This window comes from Oncorhynchus keta, chromosome 29 (assembly GCF_023373465.1).
Source record: "Oncorhynchus keta strain PuntledgeMale-10-30-2019 chromosome 29, Oket_V2, whole genome shotgun sequence".
NCBI lineage: Eukaryota > Metazoa > Chordata > Actinopteri > Salmoniformes > Salmonidae > Oncorhynchus > Oncorhynchus keta.
Window position 1 is genome coordinate 520,523 of NC_068449.1, and position 13,842 is coordinate 534,364.

Here is a 13,842-nt window from a genome sequence, read left to right on the forward strand (position 1 = left end):
TAACTGGTCTAGGAACAGTGGGTTAACTGGTCTAGGAACAGTGGGTTAACTGGTCTAGGAACAGTGGGTTATCTGGTCTAGGAACAGTGGGTTTAACTGGTCTAGGAACAGTGGGTTTAACTGGTCTAGGAACAGTGGGTTTAACTGGTCTAGGAACAGTGGGTTTAACTGGTCTAGGAACAGTGGGTTTAACTGGTCTAGGAACAGTGGGTTTAACTGGTCTAGGAACAGTGGGTTTAACTGGTCTAGGAACAGTGGGTTTAACTGGTCTAGGAACAGTGGGTTTAACTGGTCTAGGAACAGTGGGTTAACTGGTCTAGGAACAGTGGGTTAACTGGTCTAGGAACAGTGGGTTAACTGGTCTAGGAACAGTGGGTTAACTGGTCTAGGAACAGTGGGTTAACTGGTCTAGGAACAGTGGGTTTAACTGCCTGTTCAGGGGCAGAACGACAGATTTGTACCTTGTCAGCTCGGGGATATGAACTTGCAACCTTTACAGTTGCTCGTCCAACACTCTAACCACTAGGCTACCTGCCGCCTCTACACTCTAACCACTAGGCTACCCTGCCGCCTCTACACTCTAACCACTAGGCTACTGTGCCGCCCCTCCACTCTAACCACTAGGCTACCCTGCCGCCCCTCCACTCTAACCACTAGGCTACCCTGCCGCCCCTCCACTCTAACCACTTGGCTACCTGCCGCCTCTACACTCTAACCACTAGGCTACCCTGCCGCCCCTCCACTCTAACCACTAGGCTACCCTGCCGCCCCTCCACTCTAACCACCATGCTACCCTGCCGCCCCTCCACTCTAACCACTAGGCTACCCTGTCGCCCCTCCACTCTAACCACCATGCTACCCTGCCGCCCCTCCACTCTAACCACCATGCTACCCTGTCGCCCCTCCACTCTAACCACTAGGCTACCCTGCCGCCCCTCCACTCTAACCACTAGGCTACCGTGCCGCCTCTCCACTCTAACCACTAGGCTACCGTGCCGCCCCTCCACTCTAACCACTAGGCTACCGTGCCGCCCCTCCACTCTAACCACTAGGCTACCGTGCCGCCTCTCCACTCTAACCACTAGGCTACCGTGCCGCCCCTCCACTCTAACCACTAGGCTACCCTGCCGCCCCTCCACTCTAACCACTAGGCTACCCTGCCGCCCCTCCACTCTAACCACTAGGCTACCCTGCCGCCCCTCCACTCTAACCACTAGGCTACCCTGCCGCCCTCCACTCTAACCACTAGGCTACCCTGCCGCCCTCCACTCTAACCACTAGGCTACCGTGCCGCCCTCCACTCTAACCACCAGGCTACCGTGCCGCCTCTCCACTCTAACCACTAGGCTACCGTGCCGCCCCTCCACTCTAACCACTAGGCTACCGTGCCGCCCCTCCACTCTAACCACTAGGCTACCCTGCCGCCCCTCCACTCTAACCACTAGGCTACCCTGCCGCCCCTCCACTCTAACCACTAGGCTACCCTGCCGCCCCTCCACTCTAACCACTAGGCTACCCTGCCACCTCTACACTCTAACCACTAGGCTACCCTGCCACCTCTACACTCTAACCACTAGGCTACCCTGCCGACTCTACACTCTAACCACTAGGCTACCCTGCCACCTCTCCACTCTAACCACTAGGCTACCCTGCCACCTCTACACTCTAACCACTAGGCTACCCTGCCGCCCCTCCACTCTAACCAATAGGCTACCCTGCCGCCCCTCCACTCTAACCACCATGCTACCCTGCCGCCCCTCCACTCTAACCACTAGGCTACCCTGCCGCCCCTCCACTCTAACCACTAGGCTACCCTGCCGCCCCTCCACTCTAACCAATAGGCTACCGTGCCGCCTAGTTGCTGACGACTTAACCCTGCAGCTCTGTAATGGGGTTGAATGAAGCTGGACACGACGACAAGCATGAAACTGCCTCAAAACTGCGTTTAGGTGCAGACTGTTATTATCATTCTACTGATGTTTACACTGTTTGGTTTGGACATATACCTCAGCTAAATACGAAGTGGCTGTGCCAGTTGGTAGGGATGCTGTGCCAGTTGGTTAGGGATGCTGTGCCAGTTGGTAGGGATGCTGTGCCAGTTGGTAGGGATGCCGTGCCAGTTGGTAGGGATGCTGTGCCAGTTGGTTAGGGATGCTGTGCCAGTTGGTAGGGATGCCGTGCCAGTTGGTAGGGTGGCTGTGCCTGTTGGTAGGGATGCTGTGCCAGTTGGTAGGGATGCTGTGCCAGTTGGTAGGGATGCCGTGCCAGTTGGTAGGGTGGCTGTGCCTGTTGGTAGGGATGCTGTGCCAGTTGGTAGGGATGCTGTGCCAGTTGGTAGGGTGGCTGTGCCAGTTGGTAGGGATGCCGTGCCAGTTGGTAGGGATGCTGTGCCAGTTGGTTAGGGATGCTGTGCCAGTTGGTAGGGATGTTGTGCCAGTTGGTAGGGATGCCGTGCCAGTTGGTTAGGGATGCTGTGCCAGTTGGTTAGGGATGCTGTGCCAGTTGGTAGGGTGGCTGTGCCAGTTGGTAGGGATGCTGTGCCAGTTGGTAGGGATGCCGTGCCAGTTGGTTAGGGATGCTGTGCCAGTTGGTTAGGGATGCCGTGCCAGTTGGTTAGGGATGCCGTGCCAGTTGGTTAGGGATGCTGTGCCAGTTGGTTAGGGATGCTTTTGCACTTTTGGACCAGATGTAGTTTTGACACATTTTATTAGAAGTATTGTGTTTTGTAGTTTTACATAATCACTATTATGAATTCATGTTTATGTATTCACTGTATGTTTTACATTTGTCCGTTTTAAAGGAATAGGTAACGCTTTTCTCCAGTAAATCTATATAAGTTAAAAGTGGTGTACGTAATGGATATGGTACATTTTGATAAGAGTGAAGTAATATTATTTTATTTACTAAATGTAAAAAACATGCCTTTTTGATGTGACCACTAAATCTGTATTTTTAAATAAAGTAATTTAGTCTTCCACAACGGACGTCAGTCTGTGTTTATTACTAGTTACCACGGAGATGTGTGTTCATTACTAGTTACCGTGGAGACGCGTGGTTTATGACTGGCAGAGCAAATCTAGTTGGTTTTACTCTATTCTATAATGTTCAGTCGTATATAACCAGGTCTATATATGGAGTGTTCAGTGTGCCCAGTCTGGTTTCGTGAGGCTACAAGGCACCGATATGTTCTGGAATAATCATATACTCTAAAGGCTGTCACTATATCATCTTTCCATCTGTCCTCACCCCGCACTTTCCTCTCAACTTCAGTAGGAAGCAAGGAGAGGAGTTAAAGTAAAGGACACAAGGAATCGTGAGAAGGTAAAAATCCTTGCCGCCTCTTCAAAACCCATCGGATGAGGACGGTTTCTCCCCTCTCGGACCTTCTCATCCAATGGGTTTTTGAGAAGGAGGCGAAGAGAGAGGAAGTGAGGAATCAAGGAAATGCAATTGCGTTTATTTTTTTATTTATTTATTTTTTCCCCAGGAGGTTGGTGGCACCTTAATTGGGGAGAACAGGCATTGTGGTAAATGGCTCGACATTCTGACGATATATAGAGAGAAAGAAATTGTCTATTGCACATAAGTTTTCCACAATACTTCTCCCAGGCATTTAAACACGATACCATTTGGATGCACTTTCATGCTAGGTTTAGGACCTCATATGGAAGCTTATAGCCTAACTGACGTATAGAACAATATTTAAATGATCTACTTTTGGTTTATAGAGACAAGCATCACAAAACCTCTAAACACAATACGTTCATTTGACTGTTGTTGTTGTTGTTTTTGTTTTTCCCCACCCAACTTGTTTACTACTTTTTCCACGTGGTTTCTTTATTCACAGACTCCGTGAAATGATGTCCGACCTCTTCCTACATATTTAGTCCAATTTATATATTTTCTGTATGGTTTCCTAGAAACAAGGGTGGCTTAACTTAACCCCTTTGGTTCAATTTACCCCCACTCTCCCCTAAACAAAATATATTTCTCTGAGCAATTGTATTCGTAATAAAATAATATAATTTTGCCAAATATTTTGAGCATACAGTATAGCTCAGTATTTGAATTACTTCCTAAATACAGTCATTAATGTTCATATTTATTAAAGGGAGTTCGTTAGTATCTCTAAACTATATTTCCCTGGGAGTGACACTGAACGAAAAAAAAACACTTCTCTCAGTAGAACACAGTACGAAAATAATAACAGCCGTGTGTGGGAAGTCATTGGCTTAGTAACAGGTGTTGTTAACAACACAACATTATCTACACCACGCCCCTGTTCTATTTTTAAAATCGCTACTCGGTGCCATTCAAGTATTTTATTGTTCATTTACATGGAATGTACCACACCACGCCCCTGTTGTATTTGTACCCACGGTACAATGACTTTATTGGAGGAGGTTTAGGTAGACAGATAGAACCAGTGTTGTGGAGGAGGTCTAGGTAGACAGATATAGCCAGTGTTGTGGTCTAGGCAGACAGATATAACCAGTGTTGTGGTCTAGGTAGACAGATAGAACCAGTGTTGTGGAGGAGGTCTAGGTAGACAGATATAACCAGTGTTGTGGTCTAGGTAGACAGATATAACCAGTGTTGTGGTCTAGGCAGACAGATATAACCAGTGTTGTGGTCTAGGTAGACAGATAGAACCAGTGTTGTGGAGGAGGTCTAGGTAGACAGATAGAACCAGTGTTGTGGTCTAGGTAGACAGATATAACCAGTGTTGTGGAGGAGGTAGACAGATAGAACCAGTGTTGTGGAGGAGGTAGACAGATAGAACCAGTGTTGTGGTCTAGGTAGACAGATATAACCAGTGTTGTGGTCTAGGTAGACAGATAGAACCAGTGTTGTGGTCTAGGTAGACAGATATAACCAGTGTTGTGGTCTAGGTAGACAGATAGAACCAGTGTTGTGGTCTAGGTAGACAGATAGAACCAGTGTTGTGGTCTAGGTAGACAGATAGAACCAGTGTTGTGGTCTAGGTAGACAGATAGAACCAGTGTTGTGGTTTAGGTAGACAGATATAACCAGTGTTGTGGTCTAGGTAGACAGATATAACCAGTGTTGTGGTCTAGGTAGACAGATATAACCAGTGTTGTGGTCTAGGTAGACAGATATAACCAGTGTTGTGGTCTAGGTAGACAGATATAACCAGTGTTGTGGTCTAGGTAGACAGATATAACCAGTGTTGTGGTCTAGGTAGACAGATATAACCAGTGTTGTGGTCTAGGTAGACAGATATAACCAGTGTTGTGGTCTAGGTAGACAGATATAACCAGTGTTGTGGTCTAGGTAGACAGATATAACCAGTGTTGTGGTCTAGGTAGACAGATATAACCAGTGTTGTGGTCTAGGTAGACAGATATAACCAGTGTTGTGGTCTAGGTAGACAGATATAACCAGTGTTGTGGTTTAGGTAGACAGATATAACCAGTGTTGTGGTCTAGGTAGACAGATATAACCAGTGTTGTGGTCTAGGTAGACAGATATAACCAGTGTTGTGGTTTAGGTAGACAGATATAACCAGTGTTGTGGTCTAGGTAGACAGATATAACCAGTGTTGTGGTCTAGGTAGACAGATATAACCAGTGTTGTGGTTTAGGTAGACAGATATAACCAGTGGTGTGGTCTAGGTAGACAGATATAACCAGTGTTGTGGAGGAGGTTTAGGTAGACAGATATAACCAGTGGTGTGGTCTAGGTAGACAGATATAACCAGTGTTGTGGAGGAGGTTTAGGTAGACAGATATAACCAGTGGTGTGGTCTAGGTAGACAGATAGAACCAGTGTTGTGGAGGAGGTTTAGGTAGACAGATATAACCAGTGGTGTGGTCTAGGTAGACAGATAGAACCAGTGTTGTGGAGGAGGTTTAGGTAGACAGATATAACCAGTGGTGTGGTCTAGGTAGACAGATATAACCAGTGTTGTGGTCTAGGCAGACAGATATAACCAGTGTTGTGGTCTAGGTAGACAGATAGAACCAGTGTTGTGGAGGAGGTTTAGGTAGACAGATATAACCAGTGTTGTGGTCTAGGTAGACAGATAGAACCAGTGTTGTGGTCTAGGTAGACAGATATAACCAGTGTTGTGGTTTAGGTAGACAGATATAACCAGTGGTGTGGTCTAGGTAGACAGATATAACCAGTGTTGTGGAGGAGGTTTAGGTAGACAGATATAACCAGTGGTGTGGTCTAGGTAGACAGATATAACCAGTGTTGTGGAGGAGGTTTAGGTAGACAGATATAACCAGTGGTGTGGTCTAGGTAGACAGATAGAACCAGTGTTGTGGAGGAGGTTTAGGTAGACAGATATAACCAGTGGTGTGGTCTAGGTAGACAGATAGAACCAGTGTTGTGGAGGAGGTTTAGGTAGACAGATATAACCAGTGGTGTGGTCTAGGTAGACAGATATAACCAGTGTTGTGGTCTAGGCAGACAGATATAACCAGTGTTGTGGTCTAGGTAGACAGATAGAACCAGTGTTGTGGAGGAGGTTTAGGTAGACAGATATAACCAGTGTTGTGGTCTAGGTAGACAGATAGAACCAGTGTTGTGGTCTAGGTAGACAGATATAACCAGTGTTGTGGAGGAGGTCTAGGTAGACAGATATAACCAGTGGTGTGGTCTAGGTAGACAGATATAACCAGTGTTGTGGTCTAGGCAGACAGATATAACCAGTGTTGTGGTCTAGGTAGACAGATAGAACCAGTGTTGTGGAGGAGGTTTAGGTAGACAGATATAACCAGTGTTGTGGTCTAGGCAGACAGATATAACCAGTGTTGTGGTCTAGGTAGACAGATAGAACCAGTGTTGTGGAGGAGGTTTAGGTAGACAGATATAACCAGTGTTGTGGTCTAGGTAGACAGATAGAACCAGTGTTGTGGTCTAGGTAGACAGATATAACCAGTGTTGTGGAGGAGGTCTAGGTAGACAGATATAACCAGTGTTGTGGAGGAGGTCTAGGTAGACAGATATAACCAGTGTTGTGGAGGAGGTCTAGGTAGACAGATATAACCAGTGTTGTGGAGGAGGTCTAGGTAGACAGATATAACCAGTGTTGTGGTCTAGGTAGACAGATATAACCAGTGTTGTGGTCTAGGTAGACAGATATAACCAGTGTTGTGGTCTAGGTAGACAGATAGAACCAGTGTTGTGGTCTAGGTAGACAGATAGAACCAGTGTTGTGGTCTAGGTAGACAGATAGAACCAGTGTTGTGGTCTAGGTAGACAGATAGAACCAGTGTTGTGGTCTAGGTAGACAGATAGAACCAGTGGTGTGGAGGAGGTCTAGGTAGACAGATATAACCAGTGTTGTGGAGGAGGTCTAGGTAGACAGATATAACCAGTGTTGTGGAGGAGGTCTAGGTAGACAGATAGAACCAGTGTTGTGGAGGAGGTCTAGGTAGACAGATAGAACCAGTGTTGTGGTCTAGGTAGACAGATATAACCAGTGTTGTGGAGGAGGTCTAGGTAGACAGATATAACCAGTGTTGTGGAGGAGGTCTAGGTAGACAGATATAACCAGTGTTGTGGAGGAGGTCTAGGTAGACAGATATAACCAGTGTTGTGGTCTAGGTAGACAGATATAACCAGTGTTGTGGTCTAGGTAGACAGATATAACCAGTGTTGTGGTCTAGGTAGACAGATAGAACCAGTGTTGTGGTCTAGGTAGACAGATATAACCAGTGTTGTGGAGGAGGTTTAGGTAGACAGATATAACCAGTGTTGTGGAGGAGGTCTAGGTAGACAGATATAACCAGTGTTGTGGTCTAGGTAGACAGATATAACCAGTGTTGTGGTCTAGGTAGACAGATAGAACCAGTGTTGTGGAGGAGGTCTAGGTAGACAGATATAACCAGTGTTGTGGTCTAGGTAGACAGATATAACCAGTGTTGTGGTCTAGGTAGACAGATATAACCAGTGGTGTGGAGGAGGTCTAGGTAGACAGATATAACCAGTGTTGTGGTCTAGGTAGACAGATAGAACCAGTGTTGTGGAGGAGGTCTAGGCAGACTGATATAACCAGTGTTGTGGAGGAGGTCTAGGTAGACAGATATAACCAGTGTTGTGGAGGAGGTCTAGGTAGACAGATATAACCAGTGTTGTGGAGGAGGTCTAGGTAGACAGATAGAACCAGTGTTGTGGAGGAGGTCTAGGTAGACAGATAGAACCAGTGTTGTGGAGGAGGTCTAGGTAGACAGATAGAACCAGTGTTGTGAAGGAGGTCTAGGTAGACAGATATAACCACTGGTGTGGAGGAGGTCTAGGCAGACAGATAGAACCAGTGTTGTGGAGGAGGTCTAGGTAGACAGATAGAACCAGTGTTGTGAAGGAGGTCTAGGTAGACAGATATAACCAGTGTTGTGGAGGAGGTTTAGGTAGACAGATATAACCAGTGTTGTGGAGGAGGTCTAGGTAGACAGATATAACCAGTGTTGTGGAGGAGGTCTAGGTAGACAGATATAACCAGTGTTGTGGTCTAGGTAGACAGATAGAACCAGTGTTGTGGAGGAGGTTTAGGTAGACAGATATAACCAGTGTTGTGGTCTAGGTAGACAGATATAACCAGTGTTGTGGAGGAGGTCTAGGTAGACAGATATAACCAGTGTTGTGGAGGAGGTCTAGGTAGACAGATATAACCAGTGTTGTGGTCTAGGTAGACAGATAGAACCAGTGTTGTGGTCTAGGTAGACAGATAGAACCAGTGTTGTGGAGGAGGTTTAGGTAGACAGATATAACCAGTGTTGTGGTCTAGGTAGACAGATAGAACCAGTGTTGTGGAGGAGGTCTAGGTAGACAGATATAACCAGTGGTGTGGAGGAGGTCTAGGTAGACAGATATAACCAGTGGTGTGGTCTAGGTAGACAGATATAACCAGTGTTGTGGAGGAGGTCGAGGTAGACAGATATAACCAGTGTTGTGGAGGAGGTCTAGGTAGACAGATATAACCAGTGTTGTGGAGGAGGTCTAGGTAGACAGATATAACCAGTGTTGTGGTCTAGGTAGACAGATATGGCCAGTGTTGTGGAGGAGGTCTAGGTAGACAGATATAACCAGTGTTGTGGTCTAGGTAGACAGATATAACCAGTGTTGTGGAGGAGGTCTAGGTAGACAGATATAACCAGTGTTGTGGAGGAGGTTTAGGTAGACAGATATAACCAGTGTTGTGGTCTAGGTAGACGGATATAACCACTGTTGTGGAGGAGGTCTAGGTAGACAGATATAACCAGTGTTGTGGAGGAGGTCTAGGTAGACAGATATAACCAGTGTTGTGGTCTAGGTAGACAGATATAGCCAGTGTTGTGGAGGAGGTTTAGGTAGACAGATATAACCAGTGTTGTGGAGGAGGTAGACAGATAGAACCAGTGTTGTGGAGGAGGTCTAGGTAGACAGATATAACCAGTGTTGTGGTCTAGGTAGACAGATATAACCAGTGTTGTGGTCTAGGTAGACAGATATAACCAGTGTTGTGGAGGAGGTCTAGGTAGACAGATATAACCAGTGTTGTGGAGGAGGTCTAGGTAGACAGATATAACCAGTGTTGTGGAGGAGGTCTAGGTAGACAGATATAACCAGTGTTGTGGTCTAGGTAGACAGATATAGCCAGTGTTGTGGAGGAGGTTTAGGTAGACAGATATAACCAGTGTTGTGGAGGAGGTAGACAGATAGAACCAGTGTTGTGGAGGAGGTCTAGGTAGACAGATATAACCAGTGTTGTGGAGGAGGTAGACAGATAGAACCAGTGTTGTGGAGGAGGTCTAGGTAGACAGATATAACCAGTGTTGTGGAGGAGGTAGACAGATAGAACCAGTGTTGTGGAGGAGGTCTAGGTAGACAGATATAACCAGTGTTGTGGAGGAGGTCTAGGTAGACAGATATAACCAGTGTTGTGGAGGAGGTAGACAGATATAACCAGTGTTGTGGAGGAGGTCTAGGTAGACAGATATAACCAGTGTTGTGGTCTAGGTAGACAGATATAACCAGTGTTGTGGAGGAGGTCTAGGTAGACAGATATAACCAGTGTTGTGGAGGAGGTCTAGGTAGACAGATATAACCAGTGTTGTGGTCTAGGTAGACAGATATAACCAGTGTTGTGGAGGAGGTCTAGGTAGACAGATATAACCAGTGTTGTGGAGGAGGTCTAGGTAGACAGATATAACCAGTGTTGTGGAGGAGGTCTAGGTAGACAGATATAACCAGTGTTGTGGAGGAGGTTTAGGTAGACTGATATAACCAGTGTTGTGGAGGAGGTTTAGGCAGACAGATATAACCAGTGTTGTGGAGGAGGTCTAGGTAGACAGATATAACCAGTGTTGTGGAGGAGGTCTAGGTAGACAGATATAACCAGTGTTGTGGAGGAGGTCTAGGTAGACAGATATAACCAGTGTTGTGGAGGAGGTTTAGGTAGACTGATATAACCAGTGTTGTTTAGGTAGACAGATATAACCAGTGTTGTGGAGGAGGTTTAGGTAGACTGATATAACCAGTGTTGTGGAGGAGGTCTAGGTAGACAGATATAACCAGTGTTGTGGAGGAGGTCTAGGTAGACAGATATAACCAGTGTTGTGGAGGAGGTTTAGGTAGACTGATATAACCAGTGTTGTGGAGGAGGTCTAGGCAGACTGATATAACCAGTGTTGTGGAGGAGGTCTAGGTAGACAGATAGAACCAGTGTTGTGGAGGAGGTCTAGGTAGACAGATATAACCAGTGTTGTGGAGGAGGTCTAGGCAGACTGATATAACCAGTGTTGTGGAGGAGGTCTAGGTAGACAGATAGAACCAGTGTTGTGGAGGAGGTCTAGGTAGACAGATATAGCCAGTGTTGTGGAGGAGGTCTAGGTAGACAGATATAACCAGTGTTGTGGAGGAGGTCTAGGTAGACAGATATAACCAGTGTTGTGGAGGAGGTTTAGGTAGACAGATATAACCAGTGTTGTGGAGGAGGTCTAGGTAGACAGATATAACCAGTGTTGTGGTCTAGGTAGACAGATATAGCCAGTGTTGTGGAGGAGGTCTAGGTAGACAGATATAACCAGTGTTGTGGTCTAGGTAGACAGATATAGCCAGTGTTGTGGAGGAGGTTTAGGCAGACAGATATAACCACTGTTGTGGAGGAGGTCTAGGTAGACAGATATAGCCAGTGTTGTGGAGGAGGTCTAGGTAGACAGATATAACCAGTGTTGTGGTCTAGGTAGACAGATATAGCCAGTGTTGTGGAGGAGGTCTAGGTAGACAGATATAACCAGTGTTGTGGTCTAGGTAGACAGATAGAACCAGTGGTGTGGAGGAGGTCTAGGTAGACAGATATAACCAGTGTTGTGGTCTAGATAGACAGATATAACCAGTGTTGTGGAGGAGGTCTAGGCAGACAGATAGAACCAGTGTTGTGGAGGAGGTCGAGGTAGACAGATATGGCCAGTGTTGTGGAGGAGGTCTAGGTAGACAGATATAACCAGTGTTGTGGTCTAGGTAGACAGATAGAACCAGTGGTGTGGAGGAGGTCTAGGTAGACAGATATAGCCAGTGTTGTGGAGGAGGTTTAGGTAGACAGATAGAACCAGTGTTGTGGAGGAGGTCTAGGTAGACAGATATAACCAGTGTTGTGGAGGAGGTCTAGGCAGACAGATATAACCAGTGTTGTGGAGGAGGTCTAGGTAGACAGATAGAACCAGTGTTGTGGAGGAGGTCTAGGTAGACAGATATAACCAGTGTTGTGGAGGAGGTCTAGGCAGACAGATAGAACCAGTGTTGTGGAGGAGGTCTAGGTAGACAGATAGAACCAGTGTTGTGGAGGAGGTCTAGGCAGACTGATATAACCAGTGTTGTGGAGGAGGTCTAGGTAGACAGATAGAACCAGTGTTGTGGAGGAGGTCTAGGTAGACAGATATAACCAGTGTTGTGGAGGAGGTCTAGGCAGACTGATATAACCAGTGTTGTGGAGGAGGTCTAGGTAGACAGATAGAACCAGTGTTGTGGAGGAGGTCTAGGTAGACAGATAGAACCAGTGTTGTGGAGGAGGTCTAGGTAGACAGATATAACCAGTGTTGTGGAGGAGGTCTAGGTAGATATACATAATATGACATTTGTAATGTCTTTATTCTTTTGAATCTTCTGTATGTGTAATGTTTACTGTTAATTTTTATTGTTTATTTCAATTTTGTATATTATCTACCTCACTTGCTTTGGCAATGTTAACACATGTTTCCCATTCCAATAAAGCCCTTGAATTGAATTGATTGGATAGACAGATATAATTGTCACTCCCGCTCTTCCCCCTTGGCGCTCGAGGGCGCCATTCTACCCAGCATTGCGCCCTCCTGCCATCATTACCCATAACTGCCTTCCCCTCGTCACGCACATCAGCGATTATTGGATTCACCTGGACTCAATCACCTCTGTCATTACCTCCTCTATATCTGTCTGGTTCCCTGTTCTGTTCCCTGCTGCAGCATTGATTGTCTTATGTCCATGTTTTCCCGTGTACTTTTCTTTTTTAATTTTTTATTTATTTTACCTTTATTTAACTAGGCTAGTCAGTTAAGAACAAATTCTTATTTTCAATGACGGCCTAGGAACAGTGGGTTAACTGCCTGTTCAACTGACGTTGTTCCTGTCTTGTTTTATGTCTTTTCCTGATTAAATGTTTGACTCCCTGTACCTGCTTCTCATCGCCGGCGTCGGTCCTTAAAGGAAGCAGTGTTGTGGAGGAGGTCTAGATATACAGATAGGCTGGGAGGGACTCGGGACCAGGCTGGGAGAGACTCGGGACCAGGCTGGGAGGGACTCGGGACCAGGCTGGGAGAGACTCGGGACCAGGCTGGGAGAGACTCGGGACCAGGCTGGGAGAGACTCGGGACCAGGCTGGGAGAGACTCGGGACCAGGCTGGGAGAGACTCGGGACCAGGCTGGGAGAGACTCTGGACCAGGCTGGGAGGGACTCGGGACCAGGCTGGGAGGGACTCGGGACCAGGCTGGGAGAGACTCTGGATCAGGCTGGGAGAGACTCGGGACCAGGCTGGGAGAGACTCGGGACCAGGCTGGGAGAGACTCGGGACCAGGCTGGGAGAGACTCGGGACCAGGCTGGGAGAGACTCGGGACCAGGCTGGGAGAGACTCGGGACCAGGCTGGGAGGGACTCGGGACCAGGCTGGGAGAGACTCTGGATCAGGCTGGGAGAGACTCGGGACCAGGCTGGGAGGGACTCGGGACCAGGCTGGGAGGGACTCGGGACCAGGCTGGGAGAGACTCGGGACCAGGCTGGGAGAGACTCGGGACCAGGCTGGGAGAGACTCTGGACCAGGCTGGGAGAGACTCTGGACCAGGCTGGGAGAGACTCTGGACCAGGCTGGGAGAGACTCGGGACCAGGCTGGGAGAGACTCTGGACCAGGCTGGGAGAGACTCTGGACCAGGCTGGGAGAGACTCGGGACCAGGCTGGGAGAGACTCGGGACCAGGCTGGGAGAGACTCGGGACCAGGCTGGGAGGGACTCGGGACCAGGCTGGGAGGGACTCGGGACCAGGCTGGGAGAGACTCGGGACCAGGCTGGGAGAGACTCGGGACCAGGCTGGGAGAGACTCTGGATCAGGCTGGGAGAGACTCTGGACCAGGCTGGGAGAGACTCTGGACCAGGCTGGGAGAGACTCTGGACCAGGCTGGGAGAGACTCTGGACCAGGCTGGGAGAGACTCGGGACCAGGCTGGGAGAGACTCGGGACCAGGCTGGGAGAGACTCGGGACCAGGCTGCCATAGTTCTGACACCAAGGCCCATATCCACAAAGCATCTCAAAGTAAGAGTGCTGATCTAGGATCTGTCCATATCATCTCATTCATTCTGATCT

At 47.7% G+C, this 13,842-nt stretch overlaps 1 protein-coding gene and 2 long non-coding RNA genes across 13 annotated transcripts; 2 read left to right on the forward strand and 1 right to left on the reverse strand.

The window, feature by feature from the left end:
- Positions 1-78: 78 nt before the first annotated feature.
- Positions 79-1,966, reverse strand: LOC127913454 (uncharacterized). Of its 6 annotated transcripts, none has more exons than XR_008085573.1 (4): positions 1,847-1,966; positions 564-695; positions 290-531; positions 79-216 (listed from the first exon to the last, which is right to left on the reverse strand). It is a non-coding gene; the product is annotated as an uncharacterized LOC127913454 (long non-coding RNA). The 6 variants fall into 6 exon arrangements; XR_008085576.1 differs by having other exon boundaries at positions 1,814-1,959; XR_008085574.1 differs by lacking the exon at positions 1,847-1,966 and adding an exon at positions 1,715-1,837.
- On the forward strand, positions 216-2,980 carry LOC118379072 (hepatitis A virus cellular receptor 1-like). Of its 6 annotated transcripts, none has more exons than XR_008085569.1 (3): positions 216-1,118; positions 1,314-2,510; positions 2,662-2,980. XR_008085569.1 is itself a non-coding variant. In XM_052485418.1 (2 exons), the coding sequence occupies exons 1-2, from the start codon at positions 787-789 to the stop codon at positions 1,900-1,902; spliced, it is 921 nt and encodes a 306-aa protein (XP_052341378.1). In that variant the 5' UTR covers positions 216-786; the 3' UTR covers positions 1,903-2,980. The 6 variants fall into 6 exon arrangements, 1 of the variants encoding a protein (XP_052341378.1); XR_008085568.1 differs by having other exon boundaries at positions 1,314-2,393; positions 2,588-2,980; XR_008085570.1 differs by having other exon boundaries at positions 1,314-2,351; positions 2,588-2,980.
- Positions 2,981-7,701: 4,721 nt separating this feature from the next.
- Positions 7,702-12,204, forward strand: LOC127913409 (uncharacterized). Its single transcript, XR_008085499.1, has 4 exons — positions 7,702-8,042; positions 8,117-8,190; positions 10,615-10,799; positions 11,763-12,204. It is a non-coding gene; the product is annotated as an uncharacterized LOC127913409 (long non-coding RNA).
- Positions 12,205-13,842: the final 1,638 nt, after the last annotated feature.